Consider the following 25,955-nt stretch of genomic DNA (forward strand, 5'->3'; position numbering starts at 1 on the left):
GTGTGTGAATGCAGGTGCTGGTGGCATGCAGAGTGTGTCAGATCTCTTGGAGCTGGAGTTAAAGCTGGTTGTTAGATGTGGTTGCTTGAGCCAAACTCTGGTCCTCTGCTTCTCTTGCCCCTGAACCATCTTTCTAGTCTTGGGAAAATTGTTTTGTTTTTGTTTTGTTTTGTTTGGAAACTGGCTCTCACTACGTAGCCCTAGCTGGCCTGAAACACTCTGGCTACCGAATAACATGTACAATTAATGGCAATTTCATATATTTCCATTATAGTATTTGAGAATGTGAAACAAGATTTTTGTTGGTCTCAGTGAAATGAGAACGTATATTTACAAATGTGCTGGCTAGTTTTATGTCAGCTCATAAGGTACAGTCATCAGAGAGGAGAGAACCTCAATTAAGAAAATGCCTCCCTCCATAAGATCAGGCCTATCTGGCATTTTCTTAATTAGTGATTGATGCAGGAGGTCTCAGCCCATTGTGGGTGGGGCCACCCCTGGGCAGGTGGTCCTTGATTGTATTAGGAAGTAGGCTGAGCTAGGAAGGCATGATGAGCAAGGTAGTAAGCAGCACCCTCCATGGCCTCTGCATCAGCTCCTGCCTTTAGATTCCTGCTCTGTTTGAGTTCCTGTCACAACTTCCTTCAGTGATGGACTACAAAGTGGAAGTGTAAGACAAACATACTTTTTCCTCCTCAACTTGCTTTTAGTCACTGTAATAACCCTAAGTAGGACAGTGAGTGTCGATGGAGGTGTGGATAAGTGTGCATATTGTCTGATTCTGTCACTCGCCTTGTATTTGGCCTTATGGTAGAGGTTGTTAAGTGGCAGGGCCACCTATTGCTAACTCTGTGGTTAAGGATGTCCCATTGCTCTTGCTGCTGAAAATCTTCATTTTCATTTATAACACTAGTATTTCCTTGCTTTGCTCTCCCCTCCCATAAAAAAAGAGAATTTATTATTCTGTAGCCTAGGCTGGCCTGGAACCTTTAACTCCTATGTAGCCCAAGCTGGCCTTGAACTTTTGGCTATCCTCCTGTCTCTGACTCTTGAACTACAGGCATGATCCACCATATCAGTAATTTGTTTTAAGGCTAAAAACTTTTATAACTCTGTTTTATCTCCTTGAACATAGCATGCTTATTCAAAAGTCTAAAGCTCACTACTCACTAAGATTTTTGTTGGTTCTCATTTATGTAGTTTATTTCTTTGTCTTTTTTTTTTTTCTTTTTCTTGTTACTGTTGTTTTGTTTTCCGAGACAGGATTTCTCTGTGTGGTCTTGGCTGTCCTGGACTCACTTTGTAGACCAGGCTGGCCTTGAACTCACAGTGAGCCACCTGCCTCTGCCTCCCAAGTGCTGGGATTAAAGGTGAATGCCACCATGCCCAACTGTATAGTTTATTTCTTTGCGTCACAGTCATATTTGTAAATTGGTTGTAGAGACAAGTAAACAAAAGTGCTATCATGGTGGGTTATAGCTGCTCTGTTCAGGTGCCTCTTCCCAGGGTTGCCTCAGTCCATTTCACAGATAAGCTAATGTGAGGTGGGGTCAATTTCTGGGAAGTTTAGATGGCTTACTTTTTAGTTTGTTCTTATTTCTGAGATCCTAACCTCAAATGTGGAGATCGGTATTCTTGGAAGACTTGTAAGAGTCATGTTCTCATTATGTAGTATGGTGTTGGTTAAAAACATAGCCCACTGCTCTGGAGTTGACAGATGATCAGAGGGGAAAGACTCCCATTGGGGAGAAGTGGCAGGTCTTTGTAAATTGTTGTTCCCTTCTCATTTTTGACTAATTTCCACTTTTTGGTAGGCTTCTTTGCCTTGGCACAATTTTCTTTAAAAAACATAGTTTTGTTTAGTTTTCATCTCTTGTGGGGTTTGCTTCATTTATGTTTTTCCTTCAGTACCAAACCCACAGCTTCTTGAATGCCAGGCAAGTGCTGCACTGCTGGTCCATATCCATAGTCTTAGCGTCTGTCTCGGTGTCATACTTTACTGGCTTCTCACAGCAGAAACCTTGGCGATCATAAGGTGCTCTTAAATGAATGATCAAATGAATTGATTTTTTTTCCTTTTTCCTTTTTATTTTTAAAAACGGATAGTGGATGTCTGTAGTCCAGGCTGGTCCTGAATTCATGATGTAACCAAGGCTAGCCTTGAGCTCCTTATTCTCCTTCCACCTTCCAGACACTGAAATGATTGGTGTGTACTGCCATGCCTAGCCTTAAATTTAAAGGTATATTATTATTTGATTTACTTTCATTTAGCAAGGAAATAGTACAGTAGTTAATTTTCTGTTATAAGAGACCATGAGCCAGGTGGTGGTGGCACACGCCTTTAATCCTAGCACTTGGGAGGCAGAGGCAGGGGAATCTCTATGAGTTCCAGGCCAGTCTGGTCTACAAAGTGAGTTCAGGACAGCCAGGGCTACACAGACCCTATTTCCGGGAAAAGGGGGTGGGTGGGTGGAGAGACAGACAGACAGACACACACACACATGCACGCACGCACGCACGCACGCACGCACGCACGCACGCACGCACGCACCATGACCAAGACAGCTTACAAAAGGAAGAGTTTATTTGGGCTTATACTTCCAGGAGAATAACTGTCTATCCTGGCTGGAAGCATGGCAGCTGAGCAGAGTGCTGAGAGCTCACATCTTCAACCACAAAGCATGAAGCAGACAGAGAGCGCCGACTGGGAATGGCAGCAGTCTTTAGCCTGTCACACTTGCCTACAGTGACATACTTCCTCCAGCAAGGCCATATTTCTAAACAGTGCAGCCTGCTGGGGGCTAAGTGTTGAAGTGTCTGACAGCAAATAGTTACATTTACTGGCTGTGACATACAAATTACCAGGATTCTCATTAAAGTAGGTGTATAGATTCAGAGTTTATCTGATACCAGGAATTTTGTATTAGGAATTTCTTAGACTCTTAAGGGATGATGTCTTTAGGACTGGCAAAGTAAGCTGAAACATTTAAAGAAACACACACAGTGCAGTTCTGAGCTTGATAATGAATACATTGAACACACATGTACCACCTAGAGCAAACTTACACCAAACTTAATGCTGTCCACAGAGTTAGTAGTAATTTGTTCTCAGGCTCCTTTAAATATGCCCCTAAAACATTTATATCGTTTTGTCTGAATAGTGGGACTTAGCTGACAATTTCTGTGTGTCTTTTAGTTATATTTTATCTGTACAATGTGTTGTTAATACAAACGTCAGGAAGAGAAACCAAATCAAAGGGCATTTAAAAAACCAGGAGCACTTGAAACAGTATCTGCTAATGTGTGTATAAGATTTTATGTTTTAAGTGTTAAAGATTCTTGTAAGTCATACCAAAAGCTAATTTGACTGTGGCAGTGTACATAAAGCTTCAAATAATAATCTTTAATATAAACCTATGTAATTACAGAAAAAATCTAAATATTTTATTAATTTATGAAAGATGCAGTGATGGCTCACCTTGTGGCTAGAAGAATTTGACTTTGTAAGGATTCATTTAGAGTCTCTGTTGACCTATGAATGCCTTAACTGAAGCATATGGTAGTCTTGGTGTTGTATGGTACAGTTGATTAAGTGTTGCCTTAACAATGCCATATTTATTTGTTGTCGAGATAATCATTCCCCATGCTGTATTTTTGTAGTGAACTTTGGGAGGTGCATTTTGTAGGACAGATGCCTTAGACTGTGTGTGCATTCTTGACACAGTTTAAGAGCCATCCTAGGACACATGGTGAAGGGAGTATCCTAGTAGATTGTTTAACTAGTGGTAACAAGTAAGTGTGACTGTTAGTTGGATTTATTGATGTTTTATGCAAAGTGAATGTTAAATGTTGTTATTCAGGAGTGCATAGATCCTTCCCTCACCCTACCCCCTCACACCCAGTTGAAAATTGTTTAAATATGAGGCTTATCCTGTGAGCACGATATTCTGTGGACAGATTTCACTTACAAAGCAACATGGAAGTGATACATTTTAGGAAAGTTTACTTGGCATTATACTTTTGTCTTACATTAATTGGACATTTGAATTTTCAAATTCCTGATTTTCCTTGATAAAATATCAGTGAAGAGTACATTATGGTATAAAACTAACTTATTTTTTCTCTCCACACAGAAGCTCCACCATGAGGCGAGGTGGATGGAGGAAGCGAACTGAAAATGATGGCTGGGAAAAATGGGTGTGTTATAATGAATAAAGTATTTAACTGTCTAGATAGGTTTCATTCTTTTTAGCTTATAATGTGGCTTAAGGTATAACATGTAACTTTATACACCAATTCTTTGTGGTTTTCACAATGCATTGAAAACCTTAACACTGTTCATAAATGCTAACCCTTAAACTTTATTTACTGTCAAGAATTTTTCTCTGAAGAAGTAGATATTCCACTTTAATGTATTTTATCTCAGCGTTGCTAATAATACTGAGAAATAGAAAAAATACATAGGTATCCAGTAAACAGGGTGTTGTCACTTAATCATCTGTATATAGTAAAACATTGCAGTTATTGCTTAGCTTTATATGTTATGATAACCTATATTCAAGTAGTGGGAATAAAAGAATATTACCTATGATTCTAATTAGTATCGAGAGACATAGAAAGGCTTGAAATTAGCTTCCCAAATTGTTAGTTAGTGACTGGGGTTGTGTCAATTTTAATTTTCTTTTAATATTTCTATTTTCTAGAAAAAAATTATAATGAACATACAAAGTTTTAATAATCAGTAATAACAAATCGCTTGAAGTTGGATAAGTGTGTACCACTATTATTAAAGACATAATAATCAAATCAGTCAAGCTAATTTTAAGGTTAAAAACATGAGACTCTATTTGTAAATCTGGGAGGGAGTTAAAACTGTGTAGCAGGGCAGCTGTAACTGGTTGACTGTCGTTGCTTCTCTTGGTTGTAGGGTGGGTACATGGCTGCCAAGGTCCAGAAGCTGGAGGAGCAGTTTCGCTCAGATGCTGCTAAGCGGAAGGAGGGGACACCGTCTGCAATATTTAGTGGAGTTGCCATCTATGTTAATGGATACACAGGTGGAGTACTTTTTACTTTTTTGGTGCCCAATTTTATCATGAACTTTTTAGGGTTGAGAATTGGTTTTTGTTTTGTTTTGTTTTTTAATCTTCAGTTATTTATCATCTGTGTTAGCTACTGTCTGTTGCTGTAATAAAAGACCATGACCAAGCCTGGTGTGGTGGCACACGCCTTTAATCCCAGAGGCAGGCGGATTGCTGTGAGTTCAAGGCCAACCTGGTCTACAAAGCGAGTCTAGGACAGCCAAGGCTATTCAGAGAAACCTGTCTTGAAAAACAAAAAACAAAACAACAATAAAAACAAACCATGACCAAGGTAACTTATGGAAGAAAGAGTTTGGTTTATTTATTATTTACTTATTTATTTTCATTTCATGTGCACTGGTGTTTTGCCTGTATGTATGTCTGTGTGAAGGTGTTGGATTCTGTGAAACTGGAGTTACAAATAGGTGTGAGCTGCCACGTGAGTGCTGGAAATTAAACCTGGGTTCTCTAGAAGACTAGGCAGTGCTCTTAACCACTGAGCCATCTCTCGCGCCAAATGAGTTTATTTTTGCTTGCGGTTCCAGACGAATGAGACCATCCTGGTAGGAAGCTAAGAGGTCTCACCCCAAACATGAAGCAGAGAGAGTGAACTGGTAGGGAGAGTCTACATATTCTCAGCGCCTGTCCCCAGCAAGGCATACCCTGTAACCTCACCATGGCCGACATTCTCATTCAAACCCCACCACATTGCACTGCCAGGCCTCGAAGGCTCAGTGGTCTTATTATAATGCCAAGTGCATTAATCCAACTTTAAAAGCCCCCATAGTCTTCCACAGTCTCAGTAAAACCCTGTGAATTCTAAAAGCAAATTATTTTCAACATACATGGTACAGAATATACATTACCATTCCTAAAAAGAGGAATGGGGGCATAGTTAGGAAATGCTGGACCAAGCAGGACTGATATACAAAATACTAAATCCTCTGTCTCAGCAGTTCCAACCTGTGTGTGGGTCATGACCCTTTCACAGGGTTTGCCTAAGACCATCAGAAGACAGACACTGACATTAAATTCATAACTAGCAAAATTACAGTTATGAAGTAGCAATGAAAAAATTTTATTTATTTATTTATTGAGACAGGGTTTCTCCATGTAGCCTTGGCTGTCCTGGACTCACTTTGTAGATCAGGCTGGCCTGGAACTCACAGTGATCCACCTGCCTTTGCCTCCTGAGTACTGGGATTAAAGGCGTGCACAACCATGCCCAGCCTGTGAAAATAATCTTATGGTTGGGGTTACCATAACACGAGGAACTGTATTAAAGTGTCGCAGCATTAGGAAGGTTTAGAACCACTGCCCTAGCTTCTTACCTGATATCAGAGGGCCTAGATGGCTTCACCCCTCTAGCTTTTCTGCCTGCAAAATCTCTCTCTCACAGGCGGTTCCTCTTCATGTAAGCAACTCTCCGTAGCAGATGTCGCAGCTTTAGCACCTCCAGTGTCTTGGAGTGTGTCACTTTTATAGCTTCATGGCCTCTCAGGGCCTCATGCAGGGACTCAGCATTAGGGTTGGCCCTGAAGTCCTTTGGGGTGCATGCTTGTGATTTCCCAGAGAAAGAATTTAATGTTCTGTTGTGCCTGTGAAGGGTGTGCATGTAACTGAGAACTTTTTATTTGCTGAAGAAGGTCGGGCAGGGGCCATGATTCTCAGTCTGGAAGCATGGTGTCATTTACTTATCCTTTGCTGTTGTTGTCTCTTCTACCAGCTGTCTTTACTCTTACTGCGTGTAATAGCTGGTGGGACAAGGCAGCTGGAAATGTAATTTTTACAGTTTCAGCTATGAACTTGCTATATATAGATTACCTACGTACCCACTTTGTGCCTAGTGTGTCCGTTCCATCAGTTTTTCTCTCCCCGCCCCTCATTATTTATTTTTTATGTAACTTTATTTTTCTTTATCTTGACACCGAGTAACTTCTTTCTATGTTTTCATTTACCCAACCTAGCTTTTTTTTTCTTTCTGATCATTTAGTTGTTGTCTTTGTTTATTAGGAATTACTCCCAAGTTTTTCTTAATTCTTAGTCTTATTATGGTCCTTCTTGTGCATGTTCCCCCAGTGACTAGCTCTCAGTGTGTGTGTCAGGATGATGGTTTTAATCTGCTGCGCAGCTGGCTGGTACCTGTCTATCGTTTAAGATCTCTGCTCATGCGTCACTTTGCTCGATTGCCTGTTTGTCTTCACACTGGCTTAAATGGTTCTGCGTTGCTCCTCTAGGGCTGTGGCTCTTCATGTATTTGCACATCAGCACTCATTAGACCTCAGTGTAGTTGCCTGTCGTATAGACAGAAGCAAGAGTTACGTTTTCATTACTGTTGTATTGTACTGTTGTCTTTGTGGTGAATGAGCCTAACTATTCAGAAAAGGTTTGCTGAGTTAAAATTACGTATTAATCAGACTGATTATTTGCTTGGCTGGTAAGGGCAGAGCATGCTGGGTGTCACTGTAAGTTTTGCTGGTAAAGTGTTACCTCAGAGTGGATGCTGGTACAGCTTCCACAGTTCACCTGTAGAAAATAGGAAAGTTTCTTGAGTGTACCTTAGCAAACTTAAGTTCCTTAGACTTTGGTCATATGTACACGGAAAGGCTAAAAATGTTAAAACAAAACAAACAAACCAAAATCGGTAGTTTTTGTAATCACTAGTTAATCAAGTCCTTAATTCACTATAGCATCTTTATTCATGTGGGAGGAAGTGAAGGAGAGCAAGATTGCAGTAATTGCCACTGTGTTGATGGTGTGGTTGGAGCTCTGATCCCATTTTTATGTCACTAAGTTTTGTATGGTATATAAAACAGTTTTGTTAGGATTCACTATTTTGTCTCTTGCCTTTAAGATAATGATAGTAATTTTTTGTTCTTGTTAGTATTATACAATAATTCTGCAGTTAGGCTGAATTTTACTGTGATATAAATTGTGATATAAGCTGGGTATGGTGGTGCACGCCTTAATCCCAGCACTTGGGAGGCAGAGGCAGGCAAATCTCTGAGTTTGAGGCCAGCCTGGTCTAGAAAGTAAGTCCAGCACAGCCAGGGTTACACAGAGGAACCAGTCAGGGGGACAGAGGTTGTGATATAAGGTGATGTTGTTTTTAGGGGAAAAAATGCTGATTTAGTACTTTGTGTAGTTTTACAAATAAAACAACAGTTTCTGTGTACTGAGTTAGCCAATAAATAGTATTTTAGGGGTTGATAGAGTTGGGTCAGCAGTTAAGAGGACTTGTTGCTGCCCCTCCCTGACTACTGCAAGTCTTTTCAATTGATGTTGTCTGGTAGGGGTGCAGGTGGAGGAGGATTTGTCTTCCTTTCTGAGCCTGTCACTAGACCACATGCCAGTGAGGGCATGGACAACACAAAATGGACTTCTTTCTTTTCTTTACTGAGGGAGTGGACACGGAAGCACTGGGAGTTGAGCAGGATCGGATGCATGATGCAAGATTCCCAAATAATCAATTAAAAAAAAAAAAACCAAACAAGCACAAAGTTAAGGGGAAAAAAAAGCACTTGTTGCTCGTACAGAAGACCCAATTTTGGTTCCCACACCTCTTTGGTGGGTCACAATCATCAACTCCAATCCCAAGGGATATGACACTCCCCCTCCTGGACTCTGGGAACCAGCCACATACTTGGTACACATACATACACACAGGAAAAATCTATCTATCTATCTTTCTTTCTTTTCTTTTTTCTTTTTTTTTAATTGTTGGCTGTCCTGGACTCACTTGTAGACTAGGCTGGCCTCCAACTCACAGCATCCCACCTGCCTCTGCTTCTCGAGTGCTGGGATTAAAGGCATGCACCACCACGCCCAGCTAGGAAAAATATTTCTACATAAAATAATAAGTAGATGTTAAAATAGTGTGGTGCTTTAGGCTGGATGAAGTGCTGCACACCTGTGGTTCTAATAATCAGGGGCTGAGGTGGGCAGTCCCGACAGTGCGCAGGTATGCTAACAGAGCCCTCCTCACCCACTCTGACCCGCCGCCTCTGCTTCAGAGGTGCTGAGATCCTGCTTATCCATTTTTGTTCCCCACACGCTTCTATTCATGTTCCAAGTAGAGCTTCCAGCTGACCTAGCTGTACCTTTTCCATATTCAATTCCTTTGATCCAATTAGTTGAATAACTTGAGCTTAAAAAGCTTTGCCAGCTAATTTTGTCTCCCTTGATGTGTACATGTGTGCTCATGAAGGTCTGTGTACATGCGTGGAGTGCAAGGTCGACACTGGGTATCATCCTCCATTCCATCTTATTTTCCTGAGGTAGAGTTGGTCTGCCACCGGACCCGAAGCACTTGTGAGAAGTTGCAGAGATCTCAGCAGAGTGAGGCCACAGCCAGGACGTGGCGTTGCTGCAGTGCAGGCACATGGTGGTCCTCACACGACCCTGCAGGCTGCCCTTCCGTAGCCGTGCCCACTTCTCTCTTTCCATAGCTCTTTCCATACACACATAGGACACAGTCTGCATTCTTCTGTGATGACGACCCTTTTTACTCAGTTTAATTCTTTGGTAATGTGTCAAAATTGTTAAATCCATCAGCAGTTTTTTCCTCCTTTGTATCATATAGTTGTATTTTATATTATAAATGTGCCACGGTGTAACATTTGCCTACTTAAGAACATCAGAGTAATTCTTAGTTTTTGCTATAAATGTGTGTGTTTTTGTATGAACACAAAAGTACTTGTATATTTAGTTCTTGTGAAAATACGACTTTCCTAAGTTGTAATATTCACATTCTCACTAGCAGTATGAATACTCTGATTTGCATCCTTACCAGTCACGTATCCAGCTCAGTCAGTATCATTATTCGTTCTCTGTACCAGTTGCTCCATATTTTCACATATGCTCATCCTCCCCCAGTCAAGTTAATACTCAATACTCACCATCATATTTATGTTTAATTAGTATTTGTTGAATGAACTATTTGTAAAAATAGTTTTGTATTTGTATATTAGAATGTTAAAATATTTTCAATAATAATGCTTATATAAATGGTCATTTTTCATTCTCTGTTCCTATTATTTATTGAAATTAGCACATACTTTAAAATTTTATTAATCTTTTTGTAGTACAAAAACTAAACATTCAAAGATTACCCCTTTATGAAACTACATCATACTATGATTATTAAAACTTCGTGTTGGTCTAAGTTATGTAACAAGGGAAGAAATGTGAAACAAAGAAAAAGAAAAATTAGTTGATACCTGAAGGGTGTGTCTTAAGTATACACTCCCAAAAGAGATTGGAGAGGGCTCCCTTAAGAGCAGAGGGCAGCAGTACAGTGAATTCTGTAATGTGAAACTTAGGAACTTTTTGTATTCCTAAGGTGGGTAACACATTCATGGGGTAAGATGGTCCTTTTTTTTCTTCATTCATGATGTGGAATGCCTTTCCAGGATCCTGTGGAACAGCCCACAGGAAGTGGTGAGGGTGATGTCAGTTCCAAAATGTAAATAGTACTGTAATTAAGCTGGGCTTTTGAGGAAGCAGATCCTTTTGCCGTGTACATATGTGGGGAATGCCCTGGAGGACACAGAGTACCCTATTTGAAGCCTTAAGGACATTTCAACACAAAGAACATTCTGGCTGGCAGGAGTGAGAGGCAGCTACAAAGCTAGAGCTGAAATTTTTTTGGTTATTTCAAAATCTCCTTTCTCAGATGCATAAGGCCTGCTGGCTGATATTATGTATTAATTGAGACATTTTGTTGTTCTAAAGTTAAGATTTTGCATTATTTTTAAAAAATTTTAAATTGAGACTTTATCATGAAAGACGGGACCAGAGTCTGACTAGCTTGTTAGGCTGTACAAGCAGGCGCAGGCATCTGCTAATGCTTACTGTATCCAGGTCTACTCACACCTGTTTTTTTCAACCTAAAACACTCATACTCAGCTGGCACACACATAAAAGAAAATCCGTTTTTTACAGAAAATGTGTTGTAACCCAGTTTTCTTATGCATTAGAAGAAATGGGCCATATCGTAGGCCTGGGGGTACACAATTGTCTGTGGCAGGTTGGCCCTGGGTGTGTTTATTTTTTCTACGTGAGTTTATGCTTTAATCTTGAGCGACAGTAATTGCACTTTTCTGTTGGGCAGGACAGTTGATGTAGAAAGATGCGGCAAGTTTTACTTTTACTCTTTACAACATAAGGATAAAATCCAGGCCCAGTGACCTCAGCACTGCTGACGTTTGTCAAGAGGCAAGTGGACAGGCATGGTGTGCACAGTGAAGCTGCTGTTCATGCCAAGGGAGAGATTTAAGTGCAGACGTTGATGCTGTCTGAGTTTGTGAATATGGTGGTGAAGGAGAGGAGTCCATCTAATGTTGACGAAACTAATTTTTCTATGTGGATGCCTGCTAGAAATTACTTGGTATGACTGTATGCATCTCCCTTTCCTGTGAGGCTGACCTGTGTTTCAGAGGTGAAGGAATGTAACTGGTGTCGGGATTTTCTGTATTGCTTTCTGCTGTGTTCTGTAGTTACGCTGGTACCTGATGGGACATTTGCACCTAATAGGTACTAGGAAACCGTTCTCCAGACATTTAGAACTTTATTTGGTTGGACCTCTCTGGCATTTTTGAGCAGTGGTTTTTGTCAGGAGAAGAGGAAGAATAGCTGTTGGCATCTTGGGCAGGAGTGACAAGGAGAAGGGTGTGTTTATGCTGTCCCTCTGATAATGGACTGGTGACTCCAGTTGACCTGGAACAGCAGGGAGAGAGGTGACCAGGAGATGATAGGAAAGTTTATGATCAGGAGATCGCACAGATAAGATTAATAAGAAATACAGCATCTTTTGTACAAAATTCATAAAAGGAAGAAAACAGGACAGTGTCAGTAGAAATTATCACAATGGGAGGAAGTTAGCAGGGAGCTTATCTAGCAGAGTTGCACAAAGGGAGCACAGGGCATCTCAAGTGCCTCACAGACCTAGCACACAGCGGCTTTGATAACCATGACCAAGCCTTACGGTGGAAGGAGTTGGGTTCTCAGGATCTGGGAGCTACTGCTCCCCAGTCTCTGGCCCCGGGCCATTACTGGCCTTGCCCAAGTATGTACTTGGGTTTTGTTTTGTTTTGTTTTGAGACAGGGTTTCTCTGTGTAGCCCTGGCTGTCCTGTAACTCACTTTGTAGACCAGGCTGGCCTTAAACTCATAGAGATCCACCTGCCTCTGCCTCTGAGGTGCTGGGATTACAGGTGTGCTTATACTTGGTTTTAAAGAAGGAGCTGTGTTCCTTCTCCATGCATTAGATCCTCAGGGAAAGCCCTCAGCACTCATCACCGCCTATCCCCACCCGCTGCTGCCCCTCGGTGACTGCTACATTATTATTTTTATTACTTTTTATGCTACATTATTTTTTAATTGATAAGATTGTGAGACTCAAATTATAAGTTCTATGGTTGGGTCAGAGTGAGAATGCAGACAACTAGTTGTTGACTTTACATCTTTAACCATCTGTGTAATATAAAACAATCAGAATTAAGTTTTTTGGACATGAAGGGTGAAATAGTGCACAAAGTGTCTTCCATACCTATCTAGCTAGGAAACCTGTTACACAAGATTTGTGTTTTATTTACAGAACTGTTTTAACTAGATGAGCAAACCTTCCATAAGCCTTACTTACATACAGCTGTTGCAGTATCAGGAGAGGGCATTTACTGTGGTTGGATGCCAGCTTTAGGCCTAGGTGCCCCCTTATGTGCTGCCCTTTGGTGGTGTATACACTCTACTTGTACTGTAGTGATATGTTAAGTACTTACTATGGCTGCTATCAGTTAACCCTGAAATTTAAGATGTTTCGTTAACTAAAGAGATTTGTTGAGTTATAATTTAAGCTTTGATTCAGAAGATAGTCTGTCCTAGAGTGCCTTTATTCTCATTAGGAACACAACAACATTTTGCCTAAGAAATGCTGCTAAATAGTTTACTTTTTCCCCCTTCCTTTTATTTTGTGTATTTGGGTATTGTGCCTACATGTATGCCTGCACATCATATGCATTCAGTGCCCACAAAGGCCAGCAGAGGGCGTTGCGTCTCTGGGACTAGAGTTAGGATGGTTGTGACCATATGAACCCAGGTTCTCTGGGAGAGCAGCCAGTGCTCCTGACCTTAGTATGAGTTTAGAGAGTATCAGAATCTTTATTTCTGTGGTAGCAGTTTTCCAAATCATGATTCTTGTCAGTAACTATTTGTTACTAACATTTTTGCTATAGAAACATTTTGTTCACATTGTATTTCCTCTCCAGTAGTCTATCTTGGAAAGAAAAATGAGAAAATCATTCAATTCTGGCATCTGAAAAACTAGTACAGATTTTCCATTGTTTCGTCATGAATTGTGTCTTGTTAGATAAGGTATTTGATCCAGAGTTAACTTCTGTGTATAAAGTAAATAAAAAGTTGAAAGTGGTTTGAATTTTATTTTTTACATCAGACAATTTAGCAATGGGGGACTTAGTTTTTAAATTTTATTATTATTGTACTGGTGGGGGTGGTTTGAACCAAAGACCTTTTTTTGCATGACAAGTGTCTTAGTTAGGGTTTCTATAGCTGTGATAAAACAGGTTAAAGGAAAAGGGGTTTATTTTGCTTATACTTTCAGGCAACAGTGTATCACTGAAAGAAGGCAAGGCAGGGGACTGAAGCTATGTTCACTGGCTTGTTCAGCCTGTTTTCTAATATAACCCAGGACTATCTGCCTTTGGGGGGGGTGTCCCCCACACCCGTGGGCTGGGCTCTCTTACATCAGTCATTAGTCAGTAAAGTCCCTGACAGACTTTCCTATAGGCCAGCCTTATAAAAACATTTTTGTTTTCTTTTTAAGATTTGTTATGCATACAGTGTTCTGCCTGCATGTACATCTGCACTCCAGAAGAGGGCACCAGATCTCATTATAGATGGTTGTGAGCCACCATGTGGTTGCTGGGAATTGAACTCAGGACCTTTGGAAGAGTAGCCAGTGCTCTTAACCTCTGAGCCATCTCTCCAGCCCGTTTTTTTTTTTTTTTATTGTTGTTTTGTAGCATAGTTTTACCAGGTAGCCCAGGTTACCCTTGAGATCTTGACATTCTTTCTGCCTCAGTTGTTAGGATTATAGACAATGGTTACTTTGGATTTTGTTTTGTTTTTAATAGTGCTTTTCTATATTGACTTTATACAACATCTTCATAGGAACAGGAAATTATGACATATTTTGGCCTTCACTTGATAAAAATGTATCAATTTACCCCTTATATACATTTCTGCTCTTTTCAGTAGTCAGTAACATTTAGACATATCCCTTACATCAGCATTAGCAGGTTCTGAGCTCGGAAATCACACTGCAGTGTTGAGGAAAGCCTCAGTTGTGGCTTTGTGTGTATTGTTCTTGTTGAGAACTACTGATCTTGGAGATTTGAAAATACTGAGGTTCAACTGAGAAATTCTAATAATGATGGTTAAGCAAGTTTGTAACTTTTGCTTTTTTATGGCTAGGCTCAGCCACCTGTTGCAATACACAGTTTAGAGCTGAGTAATTGGTGGAACCAGGAAAAGGGGATTTCATCAGTGTCTACTAGGAAGACCCCAAGTCAGGTGTTTGTAGTATTGGCAAGCGTTTGGGTTAGGGAGAGGAAGATTTAGGGCGAGATATATCAACCAGAGCTGCCAGCTGTGGATGCTCACTCCTGTAGTCTCAGCTCCTGTGAAAATGGCACACGTAGTGAGTTCCAGGCCAGCAGTCAGCTTGCCTATTGTCTTAGGACTGGCCTTACAAGATAGTTTAGGTTCATAAGATATTAATTGTCATTGCTTGAGAGGAATGGTAATTCTGTAAGATGATTGTTTCCTCAAGTAGGCATCTTAGAGGATTCAGGATTATGACTCTGCATTTAGCCTTGAAGGGGCTAAACCTAACTAAAGGTTACATGTCACAGCTTTCCCCAAATGCTCCTCAAACGAGTCATTATCATACCTACACAGAGCTGAGCATGAGACATAGAAGATTCGGGCAGATTATTAACCTCATTTTAGTTACCTGGAGGACCCAGGTGAGCGGTCAATACCTTTTCATAATAGTAGCTTCAAAGTAATTGTTCTGAGTATAACAAGTGGCTAACTGGAATATCCACTAAAAGCTAGTTTTCTTTCCTGAATTACTATTTCTTGGTTATGACTCCAAAATAGTTTTATTTTGCACTCCAGAGAGGTGAATGCTTGTTTGAAAATTGACATATATGTTGATGCAATTAAAATGGACATACCAATAAGTATTTATTTGTTTGCTCATTTTTGGCTTTCCAAGACAGGGTTTCTCTGTAGACCTGCCTTTGTCTCCTGAGTGTTGAGTGCACTACCACTGCTCAACCCAATAAGTGTTCATTGATAGGAAAGGAAAAAAAATTGAGTTTTACTATCATTGGAGACAGAAAATTTTACCTTTTCTTAGTAAATACTTATTTTATTTTGGGAGGCAGTCCTGGTGATTGAACTGAGGACCTTCGGCATACTAGGCAAGCACTTTACACTGCACTATCCCTTATCAACACTTACTGAAACCACTTTATACTAGGGTGCCATGTATATTGTGTCTTTAAAGATTATACATTGTTTGGGGCTGGTGAAATATTTTAAGGTAAGGTAGGTAAGGATGCTTGCCACCAAACGTGATGACCTGAGTTTTGATTCCTAGAATAGAGACCAGACTTCTAAAAGCTGTCCTCTGGGTGCTATATGCAGTCCATGGTACCCTTCTTTTGTCTACCTACCTACACACACACACACACACACACACACACACACACACACTTTTTTAAAAAAAACATTTAGAAAACATTGTTTGATATAATGGTTTAAAGAAATTAGCACCCAATCTTACGTTCCTGCATAAAATGTTTAGAATTATTGCTGTAAAAAAATCACAAATTTTACACAACTGATAGATTTTGTTGTTGAGGACAGCATATTGCACATGGGGTGTGTGTGTGTGTGTGTGCGTGTGCGTGTGTGTGTGTGTGTGTGTGTGTGTGTTAGTGTGTTAAAGTTTGGAGTTTCTTGAGGCATAAGTCCAAAGTTGAGTTGTGAGTTTTCCACAAGCTGTGTACCACTGTAGAAAATTAGCTTAACATATTGTGATGTTAGTTTTTCTGTAAAACCAACATACTCCTTCCTGGCATTGTTGTACTAGAGAAAGTATATACAGACTGTAATAGGAAAACAGCCAGGTGTTTGCAGTTCTTACAGTTCTTCTCACCATACATTCGCAGTGCTGCCTACTTCATATGGGGTGTAACAGTACCACTGAGGGGCAGTTAAGAGCACTGGCTGCTCTTTCAGAGTACCCATGTTCAGCTCCTGGCCCCCATGTAGCAGCTCACAACTGTCTGTGACTCCGGGGCCAGGGTGCTCAGTGCTTGCATGTTGTGTACAGACATACATATAAGCCAACTCATACACATAAATAAGTTACATTTTTTTTAAAAAAAATGCACATTTGCTGGCCAATGGTGGTAAATGCCTTTAATCCCGGCACTTTGGAGGCAGAGGCAGGTGGATCTTTATAAGTTGGAGGCCAGCCTGGTCTGCATAGCAAGTTCCAGGACAGACAGGTCTACATAAGAGAAATCCTGTCTCAGTTGGGGGCAAGGGGGGGTACAACGACTTTGATTTGAAAGTGTTCCATTATGTCAATATAAGGATTGTTATAAAATTAATAGGCTTAGAATTGACATTAGTTATTAAAAAAAAACTTTATTGTATGAATCCAGTGAATAACTTGATTGTTTAGAACTGTAGAATCTGAACTTTTAGAAACTATTTTTGACATATTGCCTTATAGAATTTCTTGTTAGAATGAGTGCTGTTTTTCCTTCTGCTAAAGACCTGTGTGGAGCTGCTGAACCTCAGAAACAGTAATGTAACGGACCTTCACTAAAATGTCAGTAGCGATTTGTAGGTAACAATTTTGTTGGTTTTTTTTAATCCTCCAATTTTCTTAAATTAACATATTCAAGGAGGTTTGTAGTAGAGTCTAAGGTGTGAGCTTTGCTAGACGTTTGCGACGGTGCTGTTCACCCTAATCAGGAGGTTAGTAGTGGGGAATGGGGTGTTAGCTGTTTTGCTAGATGCTTGAGATGGTCTGCTGTTCACCCCGATCAGGCTGGTGTGTGCTAACGTGGGGGTGATGTCCTGATGTGTGATACCATGATAAGACTTGGGGAAGACAGCCTCTCTCAATCTGGGTTTGCTTTGACTTTACACTTTCTGTCCATACTATTCTGTCTGTCTGCTTGTCTGTCTGTATTTTTGAGACAGGATAGCTCTGGCTATCCTGGAACTCACTACTATGTAGATTAAGCTAGGCTCAAACTCAGAAATCTCCTTCCTGCCTCTGCCTGGCGTGAACTATTCTTTTATGCCTGGCTATCAGGGGCATCTCTGAATAAGACTTGTAGGTACAGGATTGTGGATTGAAAACAATGTTGATGGTTTGTTTGAGGAGAACAGCCTCAATTTTGTGCTCTTTCCAACATCCTGCGTTAGGATAAGAAACGGATGATAATAAAAGTAGTTCTGTAACACTAATGGCTGACGCAAGCGGAATTTAAGCAGCATTCCTAAGATCCACACAGCTAACAGGTGAGAGCTGGACTGTAAATCTCAGCAGTCCCCCACAGTCCCCCACAGGGCTTCACCGTGGCCTCACTTGTACATGGCTGTGTAAGCCTTCTGGGAACTGACGTGTAGCCACCGCCACTTGCACTCTGTAAAATGCTGAATTCCAGGATGGAGCCTGTGACGCATTAAGGATATTTATGGATTAAATGAACATTTAGTGAGCACTTGCTTTGTGGTATAGTGATCTGAAGGCTGGAGGGCAAGATTGTTGCCTCCAGGAAGCACACTCACAGGGGCTGGGGATTCGACAAGTGGCAAGTAGACAGGTGATGGTGTGAGTGCTGTGAAGAAAAGCTGACTGGCGTAGTTGCTGGAAGAGGCCCTCCTGCCCGAGAAAGGTCCTGTTTGTGTTTAATGCCATGTAGATTCAGGGGGCTTTCCCAGCCATTCTATTTTTTTACTAAAAACCTCCATATTTATTGAATCAAAGTGCAGTATTGAGTGTAAAACTGAACTTATGTAAATCTTCAATTATTGTGTGGGAATGTTTTATTAAAAAATAGGATGAATGAAAAATACTTTTTTGAAAAGTTTTAGAAAAAATAAGGACAGCCAGTAGCTATTATGGATATCAGGCAGTTAGGCTGGTAGAGTGGTAGTTCCTGGCTTGTTACCCACAGTGCATTTATTGGCAGTTCAATTGTTGTGTGAAAATCAGAGTCACTTATGTATCTTGTCATTTTTCTTACGGTCTGGGACAAGAGCCTCAGCTTAGTACACATGCAAAACTTGCGAGAGGTTCTAGAGTCATCACAGTTTATAGTAATATGTTGTGCCATGTGCTTCCTTTGTGCTGGACTTGTTTATAACAACTCTACTCATTTATGAAGAAATAGGAGAAATCTAGTGTAACATATCCGTGGTTGCAAACAAAAAGTGTTAAAGCCAGCTAGGCGGTAGTGGCTCAAGCCTGTAGTCCCAGCAGAGACAGGAATCTCTGTGAGTTTGAGGCCAGCCTGATCTACAGGAGAGTCGAGGACAGCCACGGCTACACAGAGAAACCCTGTCTTGAAAAACAAAACAAAACAAAACAAATATAGCGTTAAAGCCAAGATTAAACCCAAGTCAGTCAGACATAATAGTTGATGTAATCTTCCATTAAACAATAGTGAATTTCACAGTTCACTTTACACTCAAGAATTTGCAAGAGCTTTCAAATTTGAACCCAGAGAGCTCTCTTAATTTTATTCAGTCAAAGACAGTGAGCTCTGCAGATTTCCAAGTTTTAAATTGCTGGAATAATTAGATGTCAAGCAGTAACTAGTAAAGAGGGGTGCTTTATTGTTGTTAATGTGTTCCTGACAAACCTTGTGACTAGAGGTCTGCCAGGTGTTTTCTGTCTAAAAAAGAGTTGTGTCTTAGTGCCTGCCAGGGTGCACGCGCACATATATATCATGGTGCTCCTGTGGAGGTCAGAAGGCAGTGTGGGGCCAGTTCTCTTTCTCCACCTTGTGGATTTGGTGATGAAGCGCAGGCCCCTGGGCCTGGTAGTAAGTACCTTATCCATTGAGCCATCTCACTGCCCAGTTCTAGTTTAATCTTTTAAGAGAAGTGGTTTTGGAAAGTAATAGATTAATGCATGGTTCTGCTTCTGACCACTGCACTCCTTACTGGATTTGCTGTCCCTATCAGGATATTGTAATCTAGTCACTTGGTATATTTTGTTTTATTTATTGAGTTTTGAGATAATGTATTCTAGAATGTTTTCTAGGCTTGCATTATACTTAGATTCTTCCTTCCTTGGCATCCCCAGTGCTGGAATCTCTTAAACAGAAAACAAAGCACAGCGTGCTGCCTGTAGCCATGCCACTTTGCCATTCTTACACTAAGTCACGTTGCCATAGTTTATTTTTTGTGATTTTTAAATTAATTTTATTCAAAAGCATATTATGTTTCCAGTTTTTTTTTTCTATTACATTGTCCATCTTAATTGGTCCTTAGTTACATGTATTAATTTGGCTACTCTAAATTATGTCTTAAATACAAAATTTGTTCTGGACTCTAGGATCTTAATGTAGAAAATACAAAAGTGCCCCTTTTTTGGTGTTGGTTTAGAGAAGGGGGTCCCATTATATAGCTTTGCCTTGCCTAAGCCTTGCTCTGTAAAACAGTCTATCCCCAAACTCAGAGAGATCACCTGCCTCTACTTCCCAAGTGTTGGGATTAAAATCCTGTGCCATCCACAAGGTCCATTTTTTAATATCTCTTAAATTTCAAAATAATATTTGCTGTATTCACCTTGCTGACTTTTTTTTTTTTTTTTACTAAAGTTGCTAGTAAGTTTTAAATTATCTGTAGCTTGCATTGTGGCACACCTCATAGAATAGTGCTAGTATTTGTCATCAATGTCGCATGAGTTATGTATACTACAAGAATTTCCTGAAAATTAGATAAGCCCCACACTTCTAAATGGGCATGCACCTCCCTCAATTTTTCTCCTAAAGATCGACACTTAACCTAATTAGACAGCTGCTACACTAAAAAGCATTTATTTAAAATTAAGACAAAAAAAAAACCACATTGCTGGAATACAAGGTGGATACAGAGGCTCTGGTGTAAACATTCCCTCCAGAGAACAGCTGTTGCTGGGGCAGGTGTGAACTAGGGCGTTCATTAGGATAATAGATGAAAGAAGTATAAAGTCTTTGAAAAGAAATAGTTTAATGCGGTACTAGGAATAGAAGTCACAGACTTAGTGAGCCACACATACTACTATTATTGGAAAGTGTAAGCCACATTAATTTTTATCTTTTAAAGTTTCAGGTATTTAAGATATTTTCTATACTTAAGAATATGAAACAGAATTGAAAAAGGAATATTTCTTGGGACCAGTGAGATAGCTCATTGGGTAAAGATGCTTGCCTCACCAACCAGGTGACCTCATTTTGAACCATAATCCATAAAAAGGTGGAAAGAGAGAACCAGTTTCACAAAGTTGTCCTATTAACCTGAAAAAACAAATGCTGTGGGATGCTTGCTTTTGGAAGAATTTTCTCCCAGTAAGTGGGAGACACAGAACATAAGGAATGGTCTCTTTTCCTCCTCACCAGGTCCCATGATAAACCAGTTTACCATAAACCAGTGCTTCTGAGCCTTCCTAATGCTGCAGCCCTCTAATATAGGTCCTCATGATGTGGTGACCCCAACCATAACATTATCATAACTGTAAGTTTGCTGTTGTTATGAATCATAATGTAAATGCCCTGTTCTGCAGTTGTCACAGTGACCCCTGTGAAAGGGTCTTTTGACACCCCCAGCCCCCCACCCCCGATTGTGTTTGCAGCACACAGGTTGAGAACCATTGCCCTGAAGAATGACGTGCACAGCAGTGGGTGGAGGGTTTCAGGGAGAAATGTGGATGACCTTGTAGGAGCGGCCCTGGAAGGTCTGCACACCGCATAGAGAATGATTTCCCATGGCTGTGTAGAGAGAGCCCCCTTCCCGCAGCCTTGCCATCCTGTTGGCGCTCGTCCTTCGCAGAGTGCCTGTGGCCGCTTGCCGGCCCTGGGTGGGAAGCGTGGCTGGGTGCTCACACCAGCAGCCAGCAGGCTCAGCTGTGGTGACCACAAGCACAGCTTACCGTATTTTTTGGACCATAAGACACTCTTTCCCCCCTAAAAGTAGGGGGTGGGAATTAGGGTGCTCCTTAATGGTCTGATTGCTGTTTTTACTGTTTTTCTTGTTTTCCTGCTCTAAAAACTGGGTGCGTCTTATGATCCGAAAATACAGTAACTCAGCAAGATGATGGTAGTCGGGCGCAGAGGCTTTATATCATGCGCTCACATGTATCATGTACACATATGTAACAGCAATAAATAAATAAAAATTATGTTTTTTAGTTTACTGTTTTTGCATAAGTGTATTGTTTGCCTTTGATATTAACTAATTGTTAATTTTAAAAATATTTTTGAAATTTTATTAAGCTTTTACAGAGGTAAATATATTTACAAGCCCCATAGTGAGTCTGCTTATAGTAAATATGAGTAATTATCTAAATCTTCTTATATATTACTCTGGAGTAGTTAATGAATTAAAGCCTGGAAAGTAAACCATGGGTTTAAGTTATTAACTTTTTGTTGTACCTATTAGTACAGTATTTATTTGTCTTCTTCCTGATTAACCCTAAGCCAAGCACTTCCCCTAGACTTCCTGGGGAAGTACAGGGAATAGAACACACATGGCAGGCAGCACACAGAAGAACTATGAGAGCTTGAACTGGAGACAGCTGGTCACATACTGAAGAGGACGAGAAAGGCCACCGCTGGGCAAAGGAGCCTGAGTGGGCAAGCCCAGAATCGCGTAGGATAAGAGCTGCTGCATAGCCAGTCATGAGTGAGACTTCCCAAAACAGCCCCAAACCCACAGCCAGAGCCAGCCACCCCAGCTGTAACAGCCCTAGCCCCGGTGAACTTGGTGGCTGTGTCAGTGTCCCTTGAAATGGTGCTGGTTTAGAAGCTGTGACTAGGCATGAGTGAGGTCAGAGGATGCGGGACTGCCAAGCTGCTGAGGCCCTGGGTTGTCAGTCAGTGTCCACCCATGGTCAGCTCAGCTTCACAGCCGACAGCGGACAGCAGCAGCTGAGAAGTGCTGCTGCTGAGGGAACTGGTAGAGACAACTTGGAGCAGGCATGTTTTCAGGGGTGAGGGGCCAAGGCGAGAGAGCTGCTCCCAGGGTAGAGAAGACAGGGCCATGGCTAGTTTGTTAGTTTTTTAAAACATGAAATCTCAACATAAAAAATGCTAAGTGTGCTGAAAAGTTTTAAACATTTGATATATTAGTGTTTGGTTCTTGTTTTGGGTCCTTGTTTGCTCTGCTAGATGTCACCTAGCAGTAGATATTTTGTTTTAGTGTCTCCTACAGCCAGGAGAGAATCATGTGCCAAGGCAGCAGAGCTTCATCATGGTTATTTGCCTTTCAGCTTTGTTTAATGGCCAAGGAGAAAGTGCACTAGTATTGGTTATAAGTCCTATTTAAAGGAGTATTACAGCCTAACATTCTGTGCCTTGTACATTAAACTATTAATGTATTTCAATACTGATTCTTACAGATCCTTCTGCTGAGGAATTGAGAAATCTAATGATGTTGCATGGAGGTCAATACCATGTGTATTACTCTAGATCCAAAACAACACACATTATTGCTACAAACCTTCCTAATGCCAAAATTAAAGAATTAAAGGGGGAAAAAGTAATTCGACCTGAATGGATTGTAGAAAGGTAAGTTTTAACTCTTGGTTAAATTGTAACAAGTAATTGTTCTTTTAAAATTGCAGTGCTTTTATTGTTGTAGTGTTGTAAAAACCAGCTCTACCTTCAAATAGCGTGTGCCTGCTAAGTCTAAACACATGAGAAGCCTTGGAGGCCATTTCAAATACAAAAATATAGCAAATGGTGCTGCAGCTTGAGCTGCCAGAACACCGAGGAGGTGATACAAACAGGCAGTTACAAGCAGGACTTGACAGGCTGTGTTACCTTCTCAGCAAATTATGTACTTAGGTGCTAGGTGGAATTCTTAGTACTTGGGAGGTACCAGTTAACAAAACTCCTTGCACTACTTCATGGAGCTTTCATTCTATTGGGAGAGACAAAACAGTAAGCTTTATACAGAGTAAATTGCACCTATTTTTTTTATAATGAGTTGATGCTCGCCAGTTTTTGTTAACTTGACATAAACTAGTCAGTTGGGATGAAGGAACCTCAATTGAGAAATTTCCTCCATCAGATTGGCAATGGGCAAATCTGGAACATTTTCTTGATTAATGATTTGTAGGATGTCTCAGCCTAATGTCAGCGCTGTCACTCCTGGAAGGCAAGCCATCAAGTAGCATTTCTGTGTGGGCTCTGCTTCCGTTTCTGCGTCCATGTTTCTGTCTTGAGTTCATGCCCTGACTTAACTATATGGTGAAATAACCCCTTCCTCACCAACTTGCTTTTGGTCATGGTGTTTCTCAAAGCAATAGAACGCAAAGTAAGCAGTATATGACTTAAAACACAAACAAACTAAAACCCTTGGTATGTTAATATAGCATGCTAATGTAGACCTGAATTTCTGAGATTGGGGTTCAGAGGAGACCAGTTGGCAATCAGTTCTGTTACTTTGTTTTGTTTTAGTAGGGTATTATACAGGTTGTTCTCAAAACCACATCCCTCAGTTTCTTCTTTTTAACAGTGTACTTACTAGTTTTTGGGTTTTTGAGGCAGAGTCTTGGTAGCGTCTTTTGGATGCTAGGCATTATGACATTTGGATTCTGTTAATTTTTGTTGATCTTACTTTTCTCTTCTATTAGTTTAGAAATGATAAAATGTAACCAGTGAGCAAATTTAGTTACAGTCGTTTCTAACTTAAATATGTCTTCTGGAACTTTGGGGATGGACCAAACTTTAAAAGATTTTTATGCCGGGCGTGGTGGCTCACACTTGTAGTCCCAGCACTCAGGAGGCAGAGACAGGTGGATTGCAGTGAGCTCGGGGCCAGCCTGGTCTACAAAGCAAGCCCAGGACAGCCAGGGCTACACAGAGACACCCTGTCTCCAAAAACAAACGAACAACAACAACAACAAAATTGCTTGAAATTTTATACATGTAAACCTTATATACATTTTTATATAATTTACATACGTACTATGAGGTGCTTAAGATATGGCTCAGTAGGTAATGTGCTTGCAGTAGAAGTATGAAAACCTTCACTTATATCCAGAAGCCATATAAAGCCAGAGCTGCAGAACACCTGTAGTTAAGATGGCCTGCAGAGGTTGGAGACGCCCTAGAAGCTTGTGGGCCAGCCAGTTTTATGTTCGCAGCAGCAGCAGCAGCAGCATATAAAGAGACCTTGCCTCAGAGAAGATGGAAAGTGAGGACTGATACCCAAGGCTGCCTGCTGCACAGAAGCACTCTCTTTAGTGTATAAGAACACAGCCAAGCGGCTGGAGAGATGGCTCAGCGGTTAAGAGCACTGTCTGCTCTTTGAGAGGTCCTGAGTTCAATTCCCAGCAACTACATAGTGGCTCACAACCATCTGTACAGGTATCTGATGCCCTCTTCTGGCCTGCAGGTATACATGCAGATAGAGCACTCATACATAAAATAAAGAAACAAGGGCTGGAGAGATGGCTCAGAGGTTAAGGGCACTGACTGCTCCTTCAGAGGTCCTGAGTTCAATTCCCAGCAACCACATGGTGGCTCACAACCATCTATAACGTGATCTGGTGTCCCCTACTGGCCAGCAGGTGTACATGCAGGCAGAGCACTGTATGCATAATGATAAATAAATGATAAATCTTAAAAAAAAAAAAAAAGTCTTTAAAAAACATTTAAAAAAAGAACACAGTCATAGGGTACTAATGAAGCAAACTTAGCACCTTTCTAAGGTGTGTGTGTGTGTGTGTCTGTGTCTGTGTGTGTGTGAACCGTGTGCATACAGGTGCCCTTGGAGACCAGAAGAAGGCATCAGATCCTCTGCAAGACCAGTACATGCTCTTAACAAAACAAACAAACAAACAAACAAAAAAAATTTTTTTTCAGCCCCAAATTCTTTTTCTCCCTTTTGGTAATTGTAGCTTTAATTAATCCTAACACAGTCTGTGAATGTACTTCACAGGGTTGACTCATCACTATATAGTGAATGAAGTCACATAAATTGCTAAAAATGAGGAGCAACTTGATAGGAGAAAAGACTGACCTTAGGCTCTGGGGCTAAGTTTGCGTTCATGTCCAAATTTAATAACTCTACCCATATAATCTGGATTTAGAAACTTTTTATGTTTACCTGAAACCTTTGCTTCCTCTTGTAAAAGAATGTGTGTTCCAGAGAGATGGCTCAGCAGATGAATGCACTCATTGCCAAGTCTGAGGACCCAAGTTTGGTCCCTATGGATCTGCATGGTAGAACTGACGGCTGCAAATTGTTTTTTGACCTTTATGTGTGTGTTGTGGCATGCTTAAACACACACATGTACACACTAGCAAAGTTAATTAATGTAAAAAACTAATGTGAATATCTGCATCTGCCGTGATTATGTGAAAACTAGAAATGATTTGTGCAGACGAAGCATAATGGACACGTTGTAGAGACATACTGTCCGAGAAGCTGTTGCCATTAACTGTTACTCAGTAAATCTTAATTCTAAGAGTTGAAAATCATCTTACTACTTTTAGAAAGTTCAGACATATCTAACAGACTAAAAGATGTATAAACTTTGGGGAGATGAAAT

The 25,955-nt window shown here is 40.6% G+C and overlaps 1 protein-coding gene and 1 long non-coding RNA gene across 6 annotated transcripts in view; one reads left to right on the forward strand and one right to left on the reverse strand.

Annotated features, from left to right (window-relative positions):
* REV1 (REV1 DNA directed polymerase) overlaps nt 1-25,955 on the forward strand; it is a 78,984-nt gene that overhangs the window by 12,423 nt on the left and 40,606 nt on the right. For 2 of the 4 annotated variants that reach the window (XM_084754114.1, XM_084754115.1), the window contains exons 3-5: nt 4,134-4,197; nt 4,928-5,054; nt 22,794-22,962. In XM_084754114.1, coding sequence (XP_084610240.1) covers nt 4,144-4,197; nt 4,928-5,054; nt 22,794-22,962 — 350 coding nt within the window. In that variant the 5' untranslated portion in view covers nt 4,134-4,143. Of the gene's footprint in view, nt 1-4,133; nt 4,198-4,926; nt 5,055-5,169; nt 5,371-20,796; nt 20,912-22,793; nt 22,963-25,955 lie in introns of those variants that run through there. The other 2 variants (XM_084754116.1, XM_084754117.1) reach the window with 2 other exon arrangements.
* Nucleotides 6,872-25,955, reverse strand: part of LOC311581663 — a 29,238-nt gene continuing 10,154 nt past the window's right edge. Inside the window, exon 4 of one of the 2 annotated variants that reach the window (XR_014773836.1) lies at nt 6,872-7,372. This is a non-coding gene — a long non-coding RNA (uncharacterized lncRNA). Of the gene's footprint in view, nt 7,373-10,470; nt 11,796-25,955 lie in introns of those variants that run through there. The other variant, XR_014773837.1, reaches the window with a different exon arrangement.

The sequence above is a fragment of the Acomys minous genome (genome assembly GCF_964271855.1).
Source record: "Acomys minous genome assembly, chromosome: 13".
Lineage (NCBI taxonomy): Eukaryota > Metazoa > Chordata > Mammalia > Rodentia > Muridae > Acomys > Acomys minous.